The 19,724-nt window shown below is 40.1% G+C and overlaps 1 protein-coding gene across 3 annotated transcripts in view; it reads left to right on the top strand.

Moving 5' to 3' along the window:
- fbln1 (fibulin 1) overlaps window positions 1-19,724 on the top strand; it is a 150,879-nt gene that overhangs the window by 17,138 nt on the left and 114,017 nt on the right. For all 3 annotated transcript variants that reach the window (XM_048607709.1, XM_020534456.2, XM_048607710.1), the window contains exons 3-4: window positions 3,789-3,918; window positions 16,041-16,239. In XM_048607709.1, the coding sequence (XP_048463666.1) occupies window positions 3,789-3,918; window positions 16,041-16,239 (329 nt within the window). The remainder of the gene's footprint in view (window positions 1-3,788; window positions 3,919-16,040; window positions 16,240-19,724) is intronic.

The following is a 19,724-nucleotide window of genomic DNA, read 5'->3' as shown; positions in this document are numbered from 1 at the left end:
AACAGTTCATAGTTGTTTACATAGTTAGAATCTACTCATTTGCTTTAAATAGTAAATATTGTTTAGTAGTGAATCCTGGTTCATGTTTTCTATTAACCTGAGTCTATCAGACACATAAATTGAGGACTTGGTTTAAGCAATAAAATCTTTACATTTTGGGAATATTAGGGCTGAATATTCAGCACGCTACCCCAGTGAGGCATGCCACTTTCCTTAATTAATTCTCATTTACAAGTAACTATTGATTTGTCCTGGACTACAGTTTGTAAAAAGTAAAGAAGCCAAATGCAAAGCAAAAAGTCCAAACCAACTGTATTAAAAGGAACCAATATTTTGTGAAGTGTCATCTTGTTACTCTTGCACATTTCCTTACAGCCTTCCTTCTATGTGTTTTTGCTTGGCCTACTGCTTCTATGCAGTGCTGTTCAACTGGCTTCACTATGGTCAGCAGAAGGTTACAGATTTTCAGATGGCCTGCAGCAAGACCACATCTGGCTCTAGTCCTGGAAGACCAAGTTGTAGACTTGTATCATCTCAGAATTGGGAGCTCTCTCGGTCATTATGACATTGTTTTGTTCAATGATTTCAGTCTTGCCGTTTGCCACAGCCTCAGTGATGGCCACTGTAATGACTGACTATCATCTTATCGATCAGAAAGAGCAGTTATGCCTATTCTGTGTGGTTAGTTGCTGCCGCCTGTGATTGTATACCATCTAATAATCCAAGAGGGAGGACAATATGCCTGTGCGTGTGCTGCGATGTGTTTGAGTGATGACGCTGTCATGGTTGACTTGAGCAAGCTGTGAGATATAAGTATAAGGCTTGCAGATGTGCAAAGTCTGTATAGTGATTGTAATGGGGTCAGCCAGGTGGATATCATATAATATGAGTTCCCTGAATGGATGATAATCTATTACAATCAGGGAGCCCTAGCTGCCAAACATCCTGACACTCTGAGAGCCGGCTCTGAGGAAGCTGGATCAGTGTCAAGGACTTTATGTATGTAAATAAAGGGTGATTTGGTGACAGGATACTAGCCTCTGTGGAGTTATTTCATTGTGGGAGGATGAGATAAACCAATGAATATGAAGTACATGGCCTGGTTGATACAGCTTGCTGGAATGTGAATGAAGGGAGGCTGGTGAGCATTATGAAACTAATGATTCAGTTGTAAGGCATTAAAAATGCATTCACTAACCAATGTAAAATCAGGAAACTTTTACAGCACTATATCCGTGTCCTTAGAGCTAGAGTGTTTGCATTCCACTACCTTTATAATATCTCTCTTGAGTCCTCTTAGCCCTGTAGCTAGCTGACCTTCCTCCTGCTATTCATCTTCTGCACCAAGGTGCTGCAACAAAGAACTTTGAGCTTTCCCTTTGTCATACTTTACTATTTATTGTTGTTCTTGCAAATGACATGTCTTTTTATTAGTTTGTTGCATATTTTACATATTGGAGAGTAATGCAGAGACAACAATAGCCTCTAACACATTTTATTTACAGTGCTTCAAAGTATTACTGCAATCACAAAATGTCTACACTTGAGTTTACAACTCAACCCCAGCTACTAATAGCTTCTCTGCTTAACTGAAGCTCTGGGTCAACACCCAGGCTTTACTTACCTCCATGCAAGCCAAACGCACATCAACTGAACAACTGAAAGCTACAAAAATCACCATTAGTAAGACTTCCTCTTATCAAAATGCGTCTCCCCTTTAAGAAATAAGATGATTTATAAGTACTGCTAGATAGCTTGATCTTGTAATAAACTTTTAATTCTGTACCCTCTGCTGAGATATGCAGTCATTCAACAGTGTACTAAGTGTTGGTTGCATGAAGAAATCTTTGAAATGAATGTTCAACACAAAGTTACTGTCTGTATTGAAATTAATAGGCATGCATTAATGGTGCTTCACAGCCCCCATGCCCATTTTTGGGCCTTGTCCAATTCATAGTTATTGGATTTATACAGTATGATTGTTATTCAAAAGTAAGAATGTTAGAAATCCCATTGACTTTTGTTGACATTGATGAAACCGCTGACTGTGAATGTGAATGTGAATGTTGCTGATGACAGGGTGAGGGGTTGTGGGAGGAGGCGATAGTACCATTGAGAAACACAGGAAATACCACAAGGGCTACAATGGAATAGAAAAACAAAGACTAGAAAAAAACAGGAAATAATATTTAGAATGTGCAGAGTCAAAACAACTGAGAAACTTAGAAACATAGAAGATAGGAGCAGGAGGAGGCCATGAGGTTGAAAGCTTATGCTAAACTTTTTCAGGAAATGGTTGTCTTTAACCCTAAAACTTCAGTGGAACCCTGGAGTGATGCCTTTGAGGTTTGACCTTTTTGAAGTGAATTTTAACAATTGCCTCAGGGTTTTATGTTAAATAGGATTGTTTGCTGGAAACATTTGAAGAATGCGAGCGAAAATGGCCAAATATCCTTTAACTTAGATTCGCCAAATTACTACACTTCAAATCTACTGGGTTGGATTTTGACTTTGTATAACAGTGTAAATTTCAAGTTAATGAATCTGTGGTCTGTGTTATATTGATTTAAATGGAAATAAAAATGAGAAGAGATTTCAAAAGAGTAGCTGCTTTGCTATTACTAGTTTTACAAAGCCACAATCTATCCGACTTGGTCCAAACATTACATTAAGTGGAGATAGTAGGAACTGCAGGTGTTGGTGAATCTGAGACAACAAGGTGCAGGGCTGGATGAACACAGCAGGCCAAGCAGCATCATAGGAGCAGAAATATCCTTTAACTTAGATTCGCCAAATTACTACACTTCAAATCTACTGGGTTGGATTTTGACTTTGTACAACAGTGTAAATTACAAGTTAATGAATCTGTGGCCTGTTTTCTGATGAAGGGTCTAGGCCCGAAACGTCAGCCTTTCTGCTCCTGTGATGCTGCTTGGCCTGCTGTGTTCATCCAGCCCTGCACCTTGTTGTCTCTCATTACATTAAGTGGAATTGTTCAATGGGCCCTGAAATAGAAAAGTCTTGGTTAGACTTTGATAACACAGTGTGGAGCTGGAGGAATACAGCAGGCCAGGCAGCATCAAGGGAGCAGGAAAGCTGACGTTTCAGGTCGGGACCCTTCTTCAGAAATCCCAAAACGTCAGCTTTCCTGCTCCCCTCATGCTGCCTGGCCTGCTGTGTTCCTCCAGCTCCACAATGTGTTATCTGACTCCAGCATCGGCAGTTCTCACTATATCTTGGTTAGATTTTGTATGAGTTGGGCAAGAGTTCTTAAGCTAACATTTGATTATCTCCAACACCAAACACAGAGAGAGAGATTTTGGGGTCTTATAACCTTGGCTGCTTTGGTTGATCTCCTGATGACTGGTTCCTCAGTGGCATTGACAAAGGCTGTTTGATACCAGTCCTGTATGAGTCAGGGAAACTGCAAAGAGGGGTCAGAAAATGACAGCTGACTTTAAAAATAATTTTATTAGTTTTCTTGCTTTCCCTAATTTGTTACAGCTCAAATTCCTTCCTCAAATTTGACAGCTTCGTTTTCTTTTCCCCATTTTCTTAGCTCTTCAATATTCTTTCCTTTCTGAAAGTCCACAGTACTGTGCTACTGTGGGTAAACTTTCCTTCAGTTTAGTAATCTTTCTCTTTTGCAGAGTAACATGTGGCATTGATCAATTGTTAGCATGCCTCATTAATATAATTGTAGCTGCAAAATACTTCCGAGACTTGGCTGACTTTACCTTTGTTTCCTGTTTTATAAGAAGATTAAATTGTCACATTTCTCATTACAGAATAGCAGAGGAAGAATGCTGTTGGGTAAAGCTTGAAGAGATGCATTGTTCAGATGGTATTAACACGGCCAGGGAAAACCAAGTATGTGAGGTACATGGCACTAACACAGGCAACTGCAACATGGTAAAGGTAATGCATATTTTTCTTTCTAACTTCCTTGATATACACTGAAATTTCTTGCGTACAATGCTTCACATAATGTATTGAACTTCATTCACTGATGAGTAAAGCCACTGGTTTAGAAAGTAGTTTGTGCCTATCTGAATGGAATAGGTAGGCTGACATTATTGAGCTGTTGATGCTTGTTGGACAGGACACTAGCCTGGAGGACATCAACTTCAGGCCCTTACATCAACAATTACAACCCTTAAATAGGCCATGGTGTCAGGCTTTGAAATGCAGGTCCCTTTCAGGGTAGACCAGAACATTTTCAGAATTGATTGAAAGCAGGTAGTGTTCATTCAACTTTGTATTTAAGAGCTATGTTCTTACCCTTTCCAAATCCACTTTGATTTAGCCCCCTCCCTCTCTACCTACCTGTCCCTCACTTTTGGTGGTCTGCATTGCCCTTAATGGACTTTCCATGTAAATTGGAAAACAAGCGTGATTTACTGATGAAAATAGATGAAAAAAGATATCACAAATGATTTGTTGAAGGGGAAAAAATGTCCAGTTGTGTGCAACAGCATTTCTAGATATTAAAAGAAAAAAAAATTCTTGTAAATAAGGGTTCTTGAGGCACAATGGTAGTTTCCGTCCATCTGAGCCAGGGGACTCGGGTCCAGGTTTCACCTGCTCATTTGTAATAACAAACGATTGCCTTTTGGATAGGGAAGGGATCCGGAAGGGAAAAGTAGATACCAGTGTTTCTGTTCATCTAGAGATTTAAAATAAACTTTTATAATTTTATGAACGTCTCAACATACAGATATCAATCTGCTAAACAATGAGAAAGGAAGGAAGCTGTCAAAATGATGTGGGCAGTTGGAAGGAGGCTGAACAGGGTTCAGCAATCGTCTTAAGCTCTGCAGTGGATTCAGAAAGAGTTTCTCCTGAAATCATATTCAGTTAGGTTTTTTTTAATAACTTGGCTTTTTGGACATAGCCAGTGGTCCCTTAAGGAGCATTGGTTAGGCTGCATCATTAGTTTTTGTCTAAGATCCAAGAATTTGGATCAATAAGCAATAGAAATACATGTCCATGTCAAGATGGTATGTGTCTTAGACAGGATCTTGATGGTGATGATATTCTCAGGAACCTGCAGCCTTGAACAGGCTAGATGGTAGAGGTTGCAGGCTTCAGCCATGCAACAAAAGAAGTCTTGGAAGACTTGCTGCAGTCCTGTATATAGTACACACCACAGTCATAGTATACTTGTGGGGGGAAATGGGGACTGGGGATAGAAGTGAATAGTTAGGCTGGTTGATGGTGTGTTGCCTAAGCAGCTCATTTTGTCCTGAATGGATTCTTCCGTATTGGTGCATTGCACCCATCCAGGGAAATGAAAAGTATTCCACTCTTGTGCCTTACAAATTCTGTGGACACTTGGAGGAGCCATAAGATGATTTACTGCACTACATGCAACCTTTGACTCTTGTAGCCATGACATTTATGTGGCTGGTCCAATTGAGTTTCACGTCAATAATGAACCATGGGATGTCAATAGCTGAGAATTCAGGGACTGAAAGTCAAGGAGTGGTCAATGGTTTTGTTTGTGATGGCTTTTACCTGCTGTTTATGTGAAGCAAATGTTGCTTGCCAGATTTCAGCCCAAGCTTGGATGTTGTTCATGTTTTCCTGGGCTTCTATTTAGGGTAGTCCTGTTTTGCAAATTGAGCACAAATGGGCATGAGGCCCAAATTTATATGCAGGGGCATTAATGCATGTTTCAGATGAATACTATGGGAACCTCTTTTTCTCCCTTTGCTTGTAAAGTGGGTGGAACAATTTCAACACAAGAAGAGTGTACCTGCTCTGCCATCATATTGGGTATGACCTGGACATGTATTTCTATTGCTTATTGATCCATATTCTTGAAACTTAGACAAAAAATAATGATGTAGCCTTACCAATGCTCCTTGATAAACTTCTTAATAATAATTACATCATAATTAAAGCAAAAATTGCTTACTTGTTCAAAATTATTCACATTATGTTTCAACGCAAGAAATATAACAGGTAAGACAAATGAATGTGGAGCTTTGATTAATAAACGCAGTTATGATGTTGCTATTACAGAGACACGGTTGAAAGAGAGACAGGATTGGCAGCTTAACATTCTGGGATATCAATGTTTTAGACAAGACAGAGGAGGAAGCAAAAGAGGCGGGGGAATTGCATTACCGGTTAGGGAGCATCTCACAACTGTGTTGAGGGAGGACACCCTGGAGGGATCTTGCAGTGAAGAATTATGGGTAGAGCTCAGGAACAGGAAGGGTGCAATCACAATGCTGGGATTGTACTACAGATCTCCCAGTTGCCAATGGAAGATAAAGGAAGAGGTATATAGTAAGATTCTGGAAAGATATGAAATTAACAGGGTTGTTGTTGTGTGTAATTTTAACCTCCTTGTGACTGTGATTCCCTTAGTGCCAGGGGTTTGGATTGGGATAAATTTTTTAGGTGTGTCCAGGAGAGTTTTTTAAACAGAATATGGATAGTCCAAATGGGGAGGGGTCCATATTGGACCTGGTATTGGGAAATGAGCCCAGACAGGTGATCAAGGTTTCAGTTAGGGAGCATTTTGGGAATAGTGACTATAATTCTGTAAGTTTTTGAATACTTATGAATAAGGATAAGAGTGGATCTCGGATGAAGGTGTTAAATTGGGTGAAGGCTAACTATAACCGAATTAGGCACAAATTGGAGAATGTGGATTGGAAACAGCATTTGAAGATAAATCCATATCTGCCACGTGAGAGTCTTTTAATGACCAGTTGATTAGAATGTGGCACAGGCATTTTCCCGTGAAAGGAAGCACACCTCAGATTGATGCAACTAAAAACAATGTCCTTGAAGAATACAGAGTAAGTAAGAAGACGTTCTAACGGGGTGTTGGCAGGGCTAAAAGAGTCTATGAATTGTCCTCGGTCAGCAGTGTTAAGGAGAATCCCAAGGCATTTTATACATTTTTAAGGTGAGAGGAGAGAGATTTAAAAAAGACATAAGAGGCAATTTTTTACACAGAGGGTGGTTTGTTTGTGGAATGAACATCCTGATGAAGTGGCGGATGCAGGTACAATTACAACATTTAAAAGACATTTGGATGGATATATGTATAGGAAAGGTTTGGAGGGAAACGGGCCAGGAGCAGGCAGGTGGGACTAATTTAGTTTGGGATTATGTTCAACATGGACTAATTGGACCAAAGTGTCTGTTTCTGTGCTGTATGACTCTATGACTCTATATAGTAGGAGTAAGAGGGTAGATAGGAAAAGAGTAGACCCACTAAGGATAAAGGATAAAGGAGAGAGGTTTTGTGTGGAGCCAGAGGAAATAGGTGAGTCCTTAATGAGTACTTTACATCAGTATTCACCAAAGAGAGGGATGTTAAGATTAGGAAAAAGTTGTGAATACTGTTGGGCAGGTCAACATGATGAAAGAGAAAGAGTTGGGTGCCTTGAAATGTATTATGTTAGACAAGTCCCCAGATGGCATCTATCCTCGAATACTGTTGGAGGCAAGGGTGGGAATAGCAGGGGCCTTAACAGATATCTTTGCATTCTCTTTGGCCTCAGGCGAAATTCCAGAGGACTGGAGAATGGCCAATGTTGTTCCTTTGTTTAAGAAGGGAAAAATAAATAATCGAGGAAATTATAGACCGGTGAGCCTGGCTTCAGTGGTGGGGAAGCTGTTGGAGAAGATGCTGAGGGACAGATTTATTCACATTTGGAAATGAATGTACTTGTTAGTGATAGGCAGCATGGGGAAGATCATGTATCACCAACCTGATGGTGTTTTTTGAGGAGGTGACAAGAATGATTGATGAGGGAAGGGCAGTGGATGTTGTCTACATGGACTTTAGCAAGGCATTGATAGGGTACCTCATGGCAGGCTGGTAGAGAAGGTTGAATTTCATGGGATGTGGGGTGAGCTGATTAGATGGATACAAAACCATCTTGGTCATAGAAGACAGCATGCAGTGGTGCAAGGTTGATTCTCAGAATGGAGATCAGTAACTGGTGGTGTTTTGAAGGGATCAGTGCTGGGACATTTGTTGCTTGTAATATACATATAAATGATCTGGAGGAAAATATCAGTGGTCTGATTAGTAAGCTTGTGGAAGACACCAAAATTGGTGGAATTGCAGATAGTGAGGAAGATTGTTTAAGGATACAGCAGGATATAGACAGATTATAGATTTGGACAGAGAAATGGCAGTTGGAGTTTAATCCAGACAAATGTGAGGTGATGCATTTTGGAAGATCAAATTCAGGTGTGAATTATACAATAAATGGCAGCACCCCTAGGAACATTGATATATAGAGGGATCTGGGTGCACAGGTCCACAGATCCCTGAAAGTGGCAACACAGGTGGATAAAGTGGTCAAGAAGGCATACAGCATGCTTGCCTTCATCGGCCTTGGCATCGAACATAAAAGCTGGCAAATTATGTTACAGCTGTATAAAACTTTAGTTCGGTCATATTTGGAGTATTGTGTGCATTTCTGGTTGCCACACTACCAGAAGAATATGGATGCTTTGAAGAGTGTGCAGAAAATTTTTACCAGGATGTTTCCTGGTCTGGAGGGTTTCAGTTATGAGGAGAGGGTGGATAAAGTCAGATTGTTTTCACTGGAAAGACAGAGGCTGAGGGATGACCTGATAGAGGTCTACAAAATTCTGAGAGGCATAGACAAAGTAGATAGTCAGAGGTTTTTTCCCAGGCTGGAGAGGTCAACTACAAGAGGGCACAGGTTCAATGTGAGAGGGGGGAAAGTTTAGGGGAGAAATGTGGTGCCAGTGGAGGTGGTGGAAGCAGGCACATTAGCAACATTTAAAGGTGTATCTGATAGGCACATGAATGTGAGGCGAACAGAGGAATTGAAACCATGTAAGGGCAATAAGTAACGGGTCTTAATAAAGATTAGGAATCAGCACAGGCTTGAAGGGCTTGTTCCTGTGCTGTATTGTATTGTATTATTTTGGCCAAAGATAGGATGCAATGCAAAAATGACTGGCTTGTTTGAAAGTCTGGATTTAACACAAAACTTTGGTCCTAATTCTCAGTTGGCATAATTTAAACTTGCCTGGAAATGTTAAACCAGAAACTTGCAATTTAGCACTTACGCGGAATAGTACATGTGGACTCCTCACAAACACTTTCACTGAAGATATGCTGGCACATAGCAGCATATTGCTGGATAATGTAGGAACTAAAAAGGGGGGCTGGCATACAGCAGCATATTTCACAACAGCTCAGGAACTGAAAGATATGGTGCACAAGTTTTTTGGATGTGGCATTGGAGAAGGAGGTCCAGAACAGGAGGGAAGGGGAATATCCTATATTCACAAAATGTGAATGTAGGACATTCCCCTTCCCTACTCTATCTGTTCCCCTCCTATCTACCTTTCATTACTTATTCTGCTGTTAACCGCCTGTAGCAACTGTTATTGCAGACCTTGTCGCCCTTGCATTCTTTGTGCAGACCATGAGAAGCCCTCTCGCAACATATCCATGAGCATGCACGCCTTTTAGTGACTCCTCTAAGGTGTCCAATAAAATGGATTAGAACAGAAATGATTCTTTTTAGCTGAATTTCTGGAATAAGTATTACGGCTTCAATTTGAACAAGCCATCCCAGAAAGTCTCCTGAAATGTTTCAGAGGTCCTCTTTACAGTTCCAGCAGCAATGATCATGAAAATGTAAGTTTATCTTTAAGTAGCACTTGAAATCAATACTAACACTCTATTTGCTCCCATGGAGTTGGTCCTTGTTCAGTGAGGTAATTAGGACATGTGCTAGTCACCAAATATCAATCAGCTTCTCTACAGAATATTAGCAGACATTTTAAGTAGCAATCAGATGTTTAACAAGTGTTGGGCAACTGGTCTTAGTGATCTAGGGGCAGGGTTCTCTGGGCCCCTTGGAGAAGTACTGGGTTGGGGTGGTGGTTGAATATTGTGATGAAAGATCTCGTGATGGACCCTGTTATCTTCAAATCTCCAATATTTCTGACAGTGGCCGACATGATGATGTTGTACATTAATGTAGTGGGAAGGTAATTAAGGAAATTATGAGGGTAATTTTACAGTGGTTTTTGAATATTATAAACAGCACACCATGGGCCTCCAAAAGCTTGCTGAGAAAAGGAGGTGATAAGTAAGTTCCATGATGGCTTTATCATGGCGTCAGGCATAATTCTCCTTAGTGATCCATCAACTAAGAAGTAGTATAACCTTTCATTTAGCCCTGTTTTAGTTGGAATTTGCTCCTACAAGTGAACTGAGTAGAACAGGTCATGGGAGTGAATGGAGGCTCATCTTAAAGCACTTTTACAGCAATGTGGGTTGTGGCTCTTGGTAGCCTGGTTCAGTACAAAGGTCTCTCTCTCTCTCTCTCTCTCTCTGTCTCTGTTAAGGTTCAGATGATTCTCCTTAGATCTCTACACAATATGGCTGTTAACAGCCAAGCTGTAATACAGCTTAAAAACTTAAAAATAGCAGCAAACCCAAACTGTCAAATCGTGCTTTTAGGTTTTGGGTTAGCCCAAGTCCAGAGCACAGACCCAGCCATTGTTGAGTAAACATAGCTTAACTGTCTCAACCATTAATTTGGATGGCTCTTACTCTGTCAGGATTTTGGGGTGATGGAAGAGCTATTCTGGTCCCCAGGGAAATGATTTTCAAGGAATTTCTTCTCACTCTTGGAAACATTGACAAATATCAAAAGGTCTCTTGTGATTCTTTTGCGATAAATGCAGTCTGGTTCCAATACAAGTTGAATCCACAAGTAAAGTCATGTGATCGCTGGCAGCTATTTTGTAAGATTCCTTGTATCCATTATAAAGACAGATTTTTTTTCTTTACATTCACACTGGGGACAGCTTCACCCGACAGCTATTATGAGAGTCCGCATGGCTTATCAGGGAGGGTGGAGCAGCCCAGAACTGACTGAAGTATTTACATTCTACTGTCTGGCCTTGATTTTTCAGTTGGATCTTCTAGAATGATTTCTTCCTTTTTTTCAATATGTTGTTTTCATTCAGCCTGGAATATCTTTCAGCGTAACGCAAAGCATTGTGTATTTCCCCATTTATACACTCCAGGTGGTGATTTACAATCCCAGTGATTTATTGAGAGCAGTTGTTTTCTCTTGGGGATGTGCTCTCATACAGGATCTCTTATGCCTACGATAATCTTATGTCTAATGAAGTAATCTTCCACTGTCCAAACTGACAGGATCCAACTGGATGTATCTGTGTGGTCACATACTGATCAATTATTCCACTCTCCCCTTGAACTCTGATATTGAACAAGCCTATAAAGCCTATAAAATCTCTCCTGTCTAGCATTTCTCCTCGTCAGTGAGATCTAAGCTGCAATACAGCTTGTAGCATTCTTTCCACAAGAGTTTCAACTCTAATTTGCTCAGTCTTTCTAATTTAATTCTATAGCTATTTTATAGTTTTGTCACCACTGGAAGAAAACATATCCAAATCTATCTCATATCTCCTTTTATTTCCACAACAATAAGGAATGGAACACTCATGGGCATTCTGACTCACCTTGTAATTCAATGTTACTTAATATTTTTGGTTTTTGCTTCTTTCTTGCTGTTTATATCAATAGCTGGTTCTCTTACAGATCTGAAAATTCACTCAAACTCAATTGTAGCATTCCTGATACCATGTTTCAAATAATTTATGATGCCTGCCAAAGACTACACAAAAAGGCACTTACAGCAGAGCAGAGACCACACTACAACAGCAGGTCAGCCAGTAAATACAATTGCATTTCTACAAACAGCCTCTGCTGTCTCGGGCAGTGCGTACCAGATCCCAAACACCCACTGCTAAAAGGATTTTTGTGTGTTCGGTTATTCTTTTTTCAGTCACCTCAAATCAGTATCTTCTAATTCTTAACTCTTCAGCTAATTGGGAAAATTTCTCCTTATCAACTTTGCCCAGGTTCCACATGAGTTTGAACAGTTCTATCAAATCTCTTCATAAATGATTCTACTCTAAGAGGAACAGCCGCCAGCTTTGCCAAACCATCCATATAACTGATATCTTTCATCCATTAGAAACGCTCTTGCAAAACTAATTTTTCTCCCATGCCTTCATGTTTGTCCTTAAGTGTGGTGCTCAGAATTGGACGCAATACTCCTGTGGATGCTCAAACGGATATAACATAACTTCCTTACTTTTGTACTTTATGTTTCTATTTGTAATTCCAGTGTAGAGTAATCAGTCACCATATGTGATGATGACATAACAATGAGCACATGATTATGTGGTGAAATCTGGAAGGGATTAGGAGCTCTAACATCTTGTAAAGGTCTCATGTGTATAGAAGTAGTTGTAAAACAAGATTTCTAGCAAAGAGGGCGTGGACTCAAGCAGCTTGCTTTTAAGAGACAAGACATCCCCAAATTACCCTTTATACCCTGACCACAAAGCAGCAGAAAAGACGTAAAAGAAGATACAATGCCACTCGCAGAAACATTCCAACGAACGGAAAGACCATGGCAGGTTTTTTTATGTCTCCAGCTTGTTTCAGTGCTCCAGATTACGGAGGATAAAATGACAAATTTGAAGAACAGACAGTAATCTTCCTAGGGAAAATTAATGCCACTGAAAACAAGCTTGGAATGTGAAACTAGAAGTGTATGAAAATCCTGCAGAATTTAAATTACATATAGGTGTCAAGGGTTACTGTACTATCAGGCCAAGTAAAATAGCTCAAACAAATTACATCACAACCCTCATCCATTAAATTACAAAGTTCTGGAGGAATTTCATTACAAGTAAAACACCAGCTCATAGCAAAGCTGAAATATAAAGAGCAAGAAATCTTAAAGTTCTCCACATCATTTAAAGTCAGGAATGTTCACTACTAAGTAGAAAGGCATGCCCTAAGATTGAGATTGATCTGTATTTTATCTTGTGCTTTAAGCCAATATTGCTACCTGCACATTGAGATACCAGTCTGGCATATCTCAGGCTGTGGGTGTCTGCACACATACTGTCCCTGAGGCTACTTGCTCCTTATCATTTAAATAAGGCTCTTGAATTCGTTCTATACAATAACTTTCCTTTATTTACATCTGCACAGAGTAAGTAATCAATTATAGTTCTTTAATGTAATATTAAGACCTTTCCGTTTGCATGCTCTTTATAAACTGGTGTCTTTACTCTTGCTGAGAGACGTGTAATGAATTCCTGCGCGTTTTTCTTTGTTGCATGTAATTTATACCGAAGGCCAGCATTCAGAAAATTGCAACATTTAGTATTGTAGAGTTCTAAAGTGCTTGCTACATTCAACCGTTCCAAAATTAATGATGACAGTTCAGTCTTGAAATAAGGGTGGGACTAAGTACGCAGCAGTTTAGGGGTCACTGAAGAGTAGTTCAAAGTTTACAGACTCTGAAGGACAATGAGTTATGAGACAAAGAAATGTACCCTTCATGTTTGAAGTGCTGTTTTTTAGCTACTAGTTGGCCTGTTAGTCCATTGGACTAAAGTTGTGGAATTGATTTTTAAGTTGCTCAAAAACAATGCAAAATATTCACACTTAAGTTAGACTAATTTGTTGCAAATTTTTGACCAAATTGTAACTTTCCATATGCTGTTTCTAAATCAGCTGCCAAAAATTACTCATTTGGCTAAAGCACAGTGAAGTTCAGGCCAGTTAAAACATGCTGAAGTATGCAAACTTTTAACAGAAAGATCAGGTTGTTGCAGCAGGAACAGCAGCAGCAGCAGTGCTATACAGTCACAGGTTGTTGTTACAGATATCCCTCCACCTTTTTAATCTTTCTCCAATACTACCTGGAAGAAGACTTCAATGTATGCTCCTCTTCCTTCAAATGTTGACTGAAAAGAGCCCTCAACTGGGCAAGTTTCTTTCTACTTGGTGTACATTATTCTGGTAGTTTACTTCTACTACTCACGGAGTCTTTTGTAAACATTAATGTCATTATGAACATCATCATTACCAATTTCACTACTATCACTATCATCACCTCCACTCCTCCGTAAGATGATCTGGGACTCTGAATAGATGTCCTTGAGTATATTACTGGAATGATGATGATGTACTGTATCTGGAATAGCTGTATGACTGTGTACACCACATGATGTAGTATAGGTTTGGCTGTCCCATATTCTGTGAAATCATTCTTGCTCTCACTTCTTGGTTTGAGCAACGTCAATGTTTTCCAGTCATCCTGAATGGCCCATGAGGCATTTTGACAATGTAAGACCTCAACTGATCTGTTTTTCTAATGACTATGATTTCTAACTTCAAGTCCCTTCAAGGTTGATAGAATTTTTGATCTGTGTCTAGATTGTACCACCTCTGTTGGTTTTACAGTGTTTTTTTTTCTCCAGTTCTTTTATCTTCTTGTCATCTTGAGAAGTTATGTTTGGCTAAGATTATGTTCTAAACTTTGTCTATGGACTTTTCACCTCTTCCCCATTAACAGTTCAGTTGGTGAGTACCCACAATTCAATGGTATAGCTCTGTAACTGAGTACAGCTAATTCCTAGTCTGGATTCTTTTGCATCAGTGACTCCTCGTTCACTCTTTCTGCCTCACTGGTTGTCTGAGAATAGAGTGAAGAACTGTCACCTGGTTGATACCTGCCTTCAAAGTGCACATCCCCATTCACCAAGGTGAAGGTCCAATGCATGTATATATTTATGAAGGTCCAATGAATATGCAATATATGTGAAGGTGCAATGTATATACAATAAATGCCTACCTGTAAATGAAGCTTGCTTTCAGGCGGCCCCAAATGATCCTCTACTTTCTGACCACACAACAATGTCCCAGGATCTTTTATGCCTTGTTAACACCTTTCTTAACCTGTCCTGCCACCTTCAACTATGGTGTACATAGATCCCCAGGCAGGACACATGCGGTCAGGGAGTCCAGGTTGCAGCGGTGCCACTTCTCTCTCAAGTAGCATCAATGCATTTGCAAACAAGCTTATGGTGGGTGCTCCGATCAGGGATTAAATTTTAGCCCTTACACTCCTATTGTCCTGGAGTGAGAGTCCAAGTCCAAATGACCGTTTGTTTTGGCAGCAAGCATGCATTCTGCAAAGCTGTGGTGATAAAATGTATTAGACTAAAACCAAAGCTTCTGACGGACTTGATAAATAGAAGAACAGAGTACAAAAGTCACGATGTCTTCCTAAACTTATATTGTACAGTTTAGCTGGTGTAATAATGGTTATCAACTTTGGCACCTGAATGATTCAGGAGTAGGAAGGAACAAAAACAAGTTGCTGGAAAAGCTCAGCAGGTCTGGCAGCATCTGTGAAGAAAAAATTATGATATTTTCTTCACAGATGCTGCCAGACCTGCAGACCTTTACCAGCAAATTCTATTTTTGTTCCTGATTTACAGCATCTGCAGTTCTTTCGGTTTTTATTTAGGAGTAGGAAGGTATGGGTTAGAGAAGCAGGATATGCCCTGGAGACAGCAGCAGTCTCTCACTGGCCCTGTTCCCAGGTCCTTCTGCTCCTGCAACCTCTTTAGAATTATATTTTTGCATTTTATACTGCCTTTCCTTGTTCTTCCTACCTAAATGTATCAATATAAATTTCTCTGCATCAAATTTCATCCACCATCTTTCTGCCCATTCCATCATCCTGTCAGTGACCTTGCAACTCATCATTATTGTCTTCACAATTCACATTACTTTTAAGTTTTACATAATCTGCAACTAAATTACGTCTTACAACAAAATGGATGCTGGCACAATATAATGGAGCACAAAAATGTGAGGCCTCAGAATAGTTAGGGATATTGGTTAAATTTACCTAAAGGTATGAGTTGATAATCACAGTTTGGCACTGTAGCTAATTAAATGGCCAGCCAACAGCATTTATAGCTCTCAAATCTGCTCCCTGATCACTGGTAAACTCCTGTTTCAAGTGAACCATTTCCCAATTATTTGTTCAATTTCATTATTCAGTTATAATTATTACCTTCTCCCCATTACTAAATTAATTAATTAATTAAATAATTTTGCTTTATTTTTGTATTTCTCGCCCATTCTATTACCCTTTATTTTACAGAAATGCTGTCAGTGCTGCCTTCTTGGTAAAGGAGCTAAAGCTAATGGACTTAACTGTGAAGCAAATCCAGCGCTGGGGTACCAGTGTGGACAGGTCTACAGGGCATGCTGCGTCGGAGAACAAGAAGACATCAGTCTTCCAGCTACAGGAAATAACATAGAAGAACATTCAACACCAGATATGCACAATCAGAGTACAGGTAAAACTGAGAGAAAAAATAATGGCTATTATTTTGGAGTCCACAAATAAAGAAGCATAAAGCTGAATGTAAGAATACCTGTCCAGATAGAAAAAATATTAACATTTCAAGATGAATGCTATGATAACAGAAGTGAAGGATCACTGTTGAATTTTCACCCTCCCCAATCATGTATGCATAGTCAGAAAATTTCCTGACTCCAAAGCCAACACGAGTGAAAGTGCCCTGAATTGTTAGATTTTGTTTGGGGAAGTGGGTGCAGAAAGCTTATAAAACCCGCAACACCCGGAAACAGTGCAGAGGCAGCAACAGGAGATGCCAGGTGCCAAGGCAATCTTTTCAAAAGGCCCATCATGGTATTTTTGGACTTGGCGAATAAATCAAATGATGTCCCTTACCCATTACATGCACCAATGCATCACACACTCTCTATAGCCCATCTATTCCACCCACCCTAGCCCCATGGCTCCTGCTATCCTCCACACTAACCCTCAATACACCACCAATGGCATTTGCCTTGCATACCTTGCATGCCAATCTATCACCTTCATTGACAATCACTCGCTAATGAGTATGATTGTCCACCTAGGAAATTCCGTGTCACTGGTCATGGGTTCTGTGAGTCTTTGTGTGGCCTATGACCCCAATCCTACAGCCACATCTCTGACAGCACATTCTGCATGTGTTTCCAGGAGGTGGACTTGGCATTCCTTTCTCTGGTTCCCCCTCTGTACTTCCTCTTGCTGATGGGTGTTCCAAAGAATTGTGTTCCTTAATACAGGAGCTTCCTCCAAATTGGTTTCTTCTGAATAAGGGTATCCCATGCCATGACATTTATGTTGCATTTCTTGGGGGAAACCTTGAGGGAATCTTTGAAACACTCCCTTTGTCCTCCTCTTGTTCGAGTGCCTCCTTGAGCTGGATGAAGATGATTTACTTTGGTAGTCAGAAGTCAGCCATCCTTAGCAAGTGGCTGGCCTATTGGAGTTGGTTTTGGATGTATTATTGCCTCAATGCTCGTGCTGTTGGTTGCTTCAAGGTTTCTGATGTTGGTATGCTTGTCCTCCCAGCAGATATAGAGAATCCATCTCAAACAGTCTTGATGGTACTTCACAAGGGCTTTGAGGTGGAGTCTACATATATTGTTACCTCAAGACCAATCCATACGCTTCCACCCAACCCCATGGCTCCTCCATGTAAAATTTTGTGTCAACTCACACCAATTCATGACTCCCCCAATGACCATCATAGACCATTATAGTTTTAGAGTCCTAGAGTAATGCAGCACAGAAGCAGACCCTTCAGTCCAACCAGTCTATGCCATCCACGTTCCTAAACTAAACTAGTCCCACCTGCCTGCTCTTGGCCCATATTCCTCCAAACATTTCCTATTCATAAACTTATCCAATTGTCTTTTAAATGTTGTAACAGGACCTGCATCCACCACTTTCTCTGGCACTTCATTCCACACACGGACCACTGTCTGCATAAAACAGTTGCCCCTCATATCCTTTTTAAAACTTTCTCCTCTCATCTTAAAAATATGCTCCCTAGTATTGAACTCCCCCACTCTAGGGAATAGACCATTGTCATTCACCTTCTCTATCCTCCTCATGATGTTATAAACCTCAATAAGGTCATGTCTCAATCTCCTACACTCTAGTCTATTTTATATCTCAAACCCTCCATTCCTGGCAACATCCTGGTAAATATTTTCCGAACCCTCTCCAGTTTAATAATATCCTTCCTATAACAGGGCGACTAGAGTACTGCACACAATACTCTAGTAGAGGCCTCACCAACGTACTGTACAACTTAAACATGACGTCCCAACTCCTAGATTCAAAGGTCTGAGCAATGAAGGCAAGTGTGCTAAATGCCTTCTTAACCACCCTGTCTACCTGTGAAGCAAATTTCAAAGAATTATTTATCTGAACCTCTAGGTCTCTCTGTTCTACAACACTATCCAGGGCCTTACCAATAACTATATAAGCCCTGTCTTTGTTTCTATTATGAAAATGCAATACCTCACGTTTATCCAAGTTCTTACGCCATATTAATGCCATGTCAGGTAAACTCATGCCATTATACCCACCACCATTTTCCCTTACACACTTCATGCCAACTCACTTATTATCCACCACAGGCAGACCTAAGGAGTGAACTGAAATAAAAAGCTTGAAGTATTTCTTATAGCTGTTATTACATTTAAAAGAAAACAGTCTTATGAAGGCCTATTCACTACATTGAAATCCCTTCAGTACTTAACCCATTATACTTGGAAACATTTGTACTGTAAGCCCCACGTCAAGGATAGGTAATTTCTTAGTAACCACTTGGAGATGTCAATCAAACTAGGAACTTATATAGCCCTAACGGTGATGATGGTAGATTGTGAAAGCATTAATCCGTTAAGATAATCTTCATTCTTTTGTCAAAAACGTCGATTAAAATTGCAACTGAGAGTCACCATATTGTGTATTTTTCAAAAAAAAGTTAAAAGGTTGGGGATTTTATTGGCTTGATAGCTTGACAGTTCCACAAAACTTATCCACTTGTTATGGACAATAATGTTGCCTGTTAACAACCCCTAAAAGGTACCTGACCTTTCTCAAAGGATATTTACCTTCTCCCAAAGGGGCACTTGATCTCTCCAAAAAGAATTACTGATCTCTTCCAAAGAGATACCTGATTTCTCCATAAAGGTACCTGACCTCGCCAAAAAACAACAGTAGAGATAGACCTCTTCCTCAATTACTCTTAAGTCATTTTTCAGAAACCTGGTTGACAAAAAAAATTGCTACTGACTCAAAGAGGCTGTGCTGCTACATGTGCTGCTACCTTTGTGAACTATGGATGTGTGAAATACCTCTCATGCATGTTTGTCCCTCCCCGCCCAGTGCCAGGTTCGGGAGGGGTCATTTGGAATTGGGCTCCAGTGCACATTTGCCCAAAATATGGAGACCGTCAGACTCAGTGAAAAATTGAGCCTTGGTTTTGACCTTTTGGTGGCAGCATCTCATCTGAGTTCAACTGGTAGTATTTTTAGAGTTAGAAGATTGTGGATTTGAACTCAGATCTCAGAAAGAAGTGTTTAATTGAGGCTGCAAGTTTTTGTGGTACTGAGAAAGTGCAAGATTGTAAAAGGTGCAATCAGACATTACATTAAGATCAAATCCGCCTTTGTATCTCTGTTGTTCAGAGGAATGTAAATTACTCCAGCATACCATTTGAGGTTTAGTTGAGAGTACTGATATCCAACACAAACCAAATGTTTTCCTTCAAATGCTGCCATTCAAAACTAATTTCATTCATCTTATTGTCTTTTTCATAGAATCCCCATAGTGTAAAAACAGCCATTCAGCCCATTAAATCCCCCAAACTCCCTGACCCCCCAACCTATCCTCGTAACCCTGCATTTCCCATGGCCAATCTACCTAATCTACACATCCCTGGACACTGCAGGCAATTGAGCATGGCCAATC

The sequence above is a fragment of the Rhincodon typus genome, chromosome 18 (assembly GCF_021869965.1).
Source record: "Rhincodon typus isolate 14 chromosome 18, sRhiTyp1.1, whole genome shotgun sequence".
In the NCBI taxonomy this organism is placed as follows: Eukaryota; Metazoa; Chordata; class Chondrichthyes; order Orectolobiformes; family Rhincodontidae; genus Rhincodon; species Rhincodon typus.
This window is presented reverse-complemented; position numbering and strand designations above follow the sequence as displayed.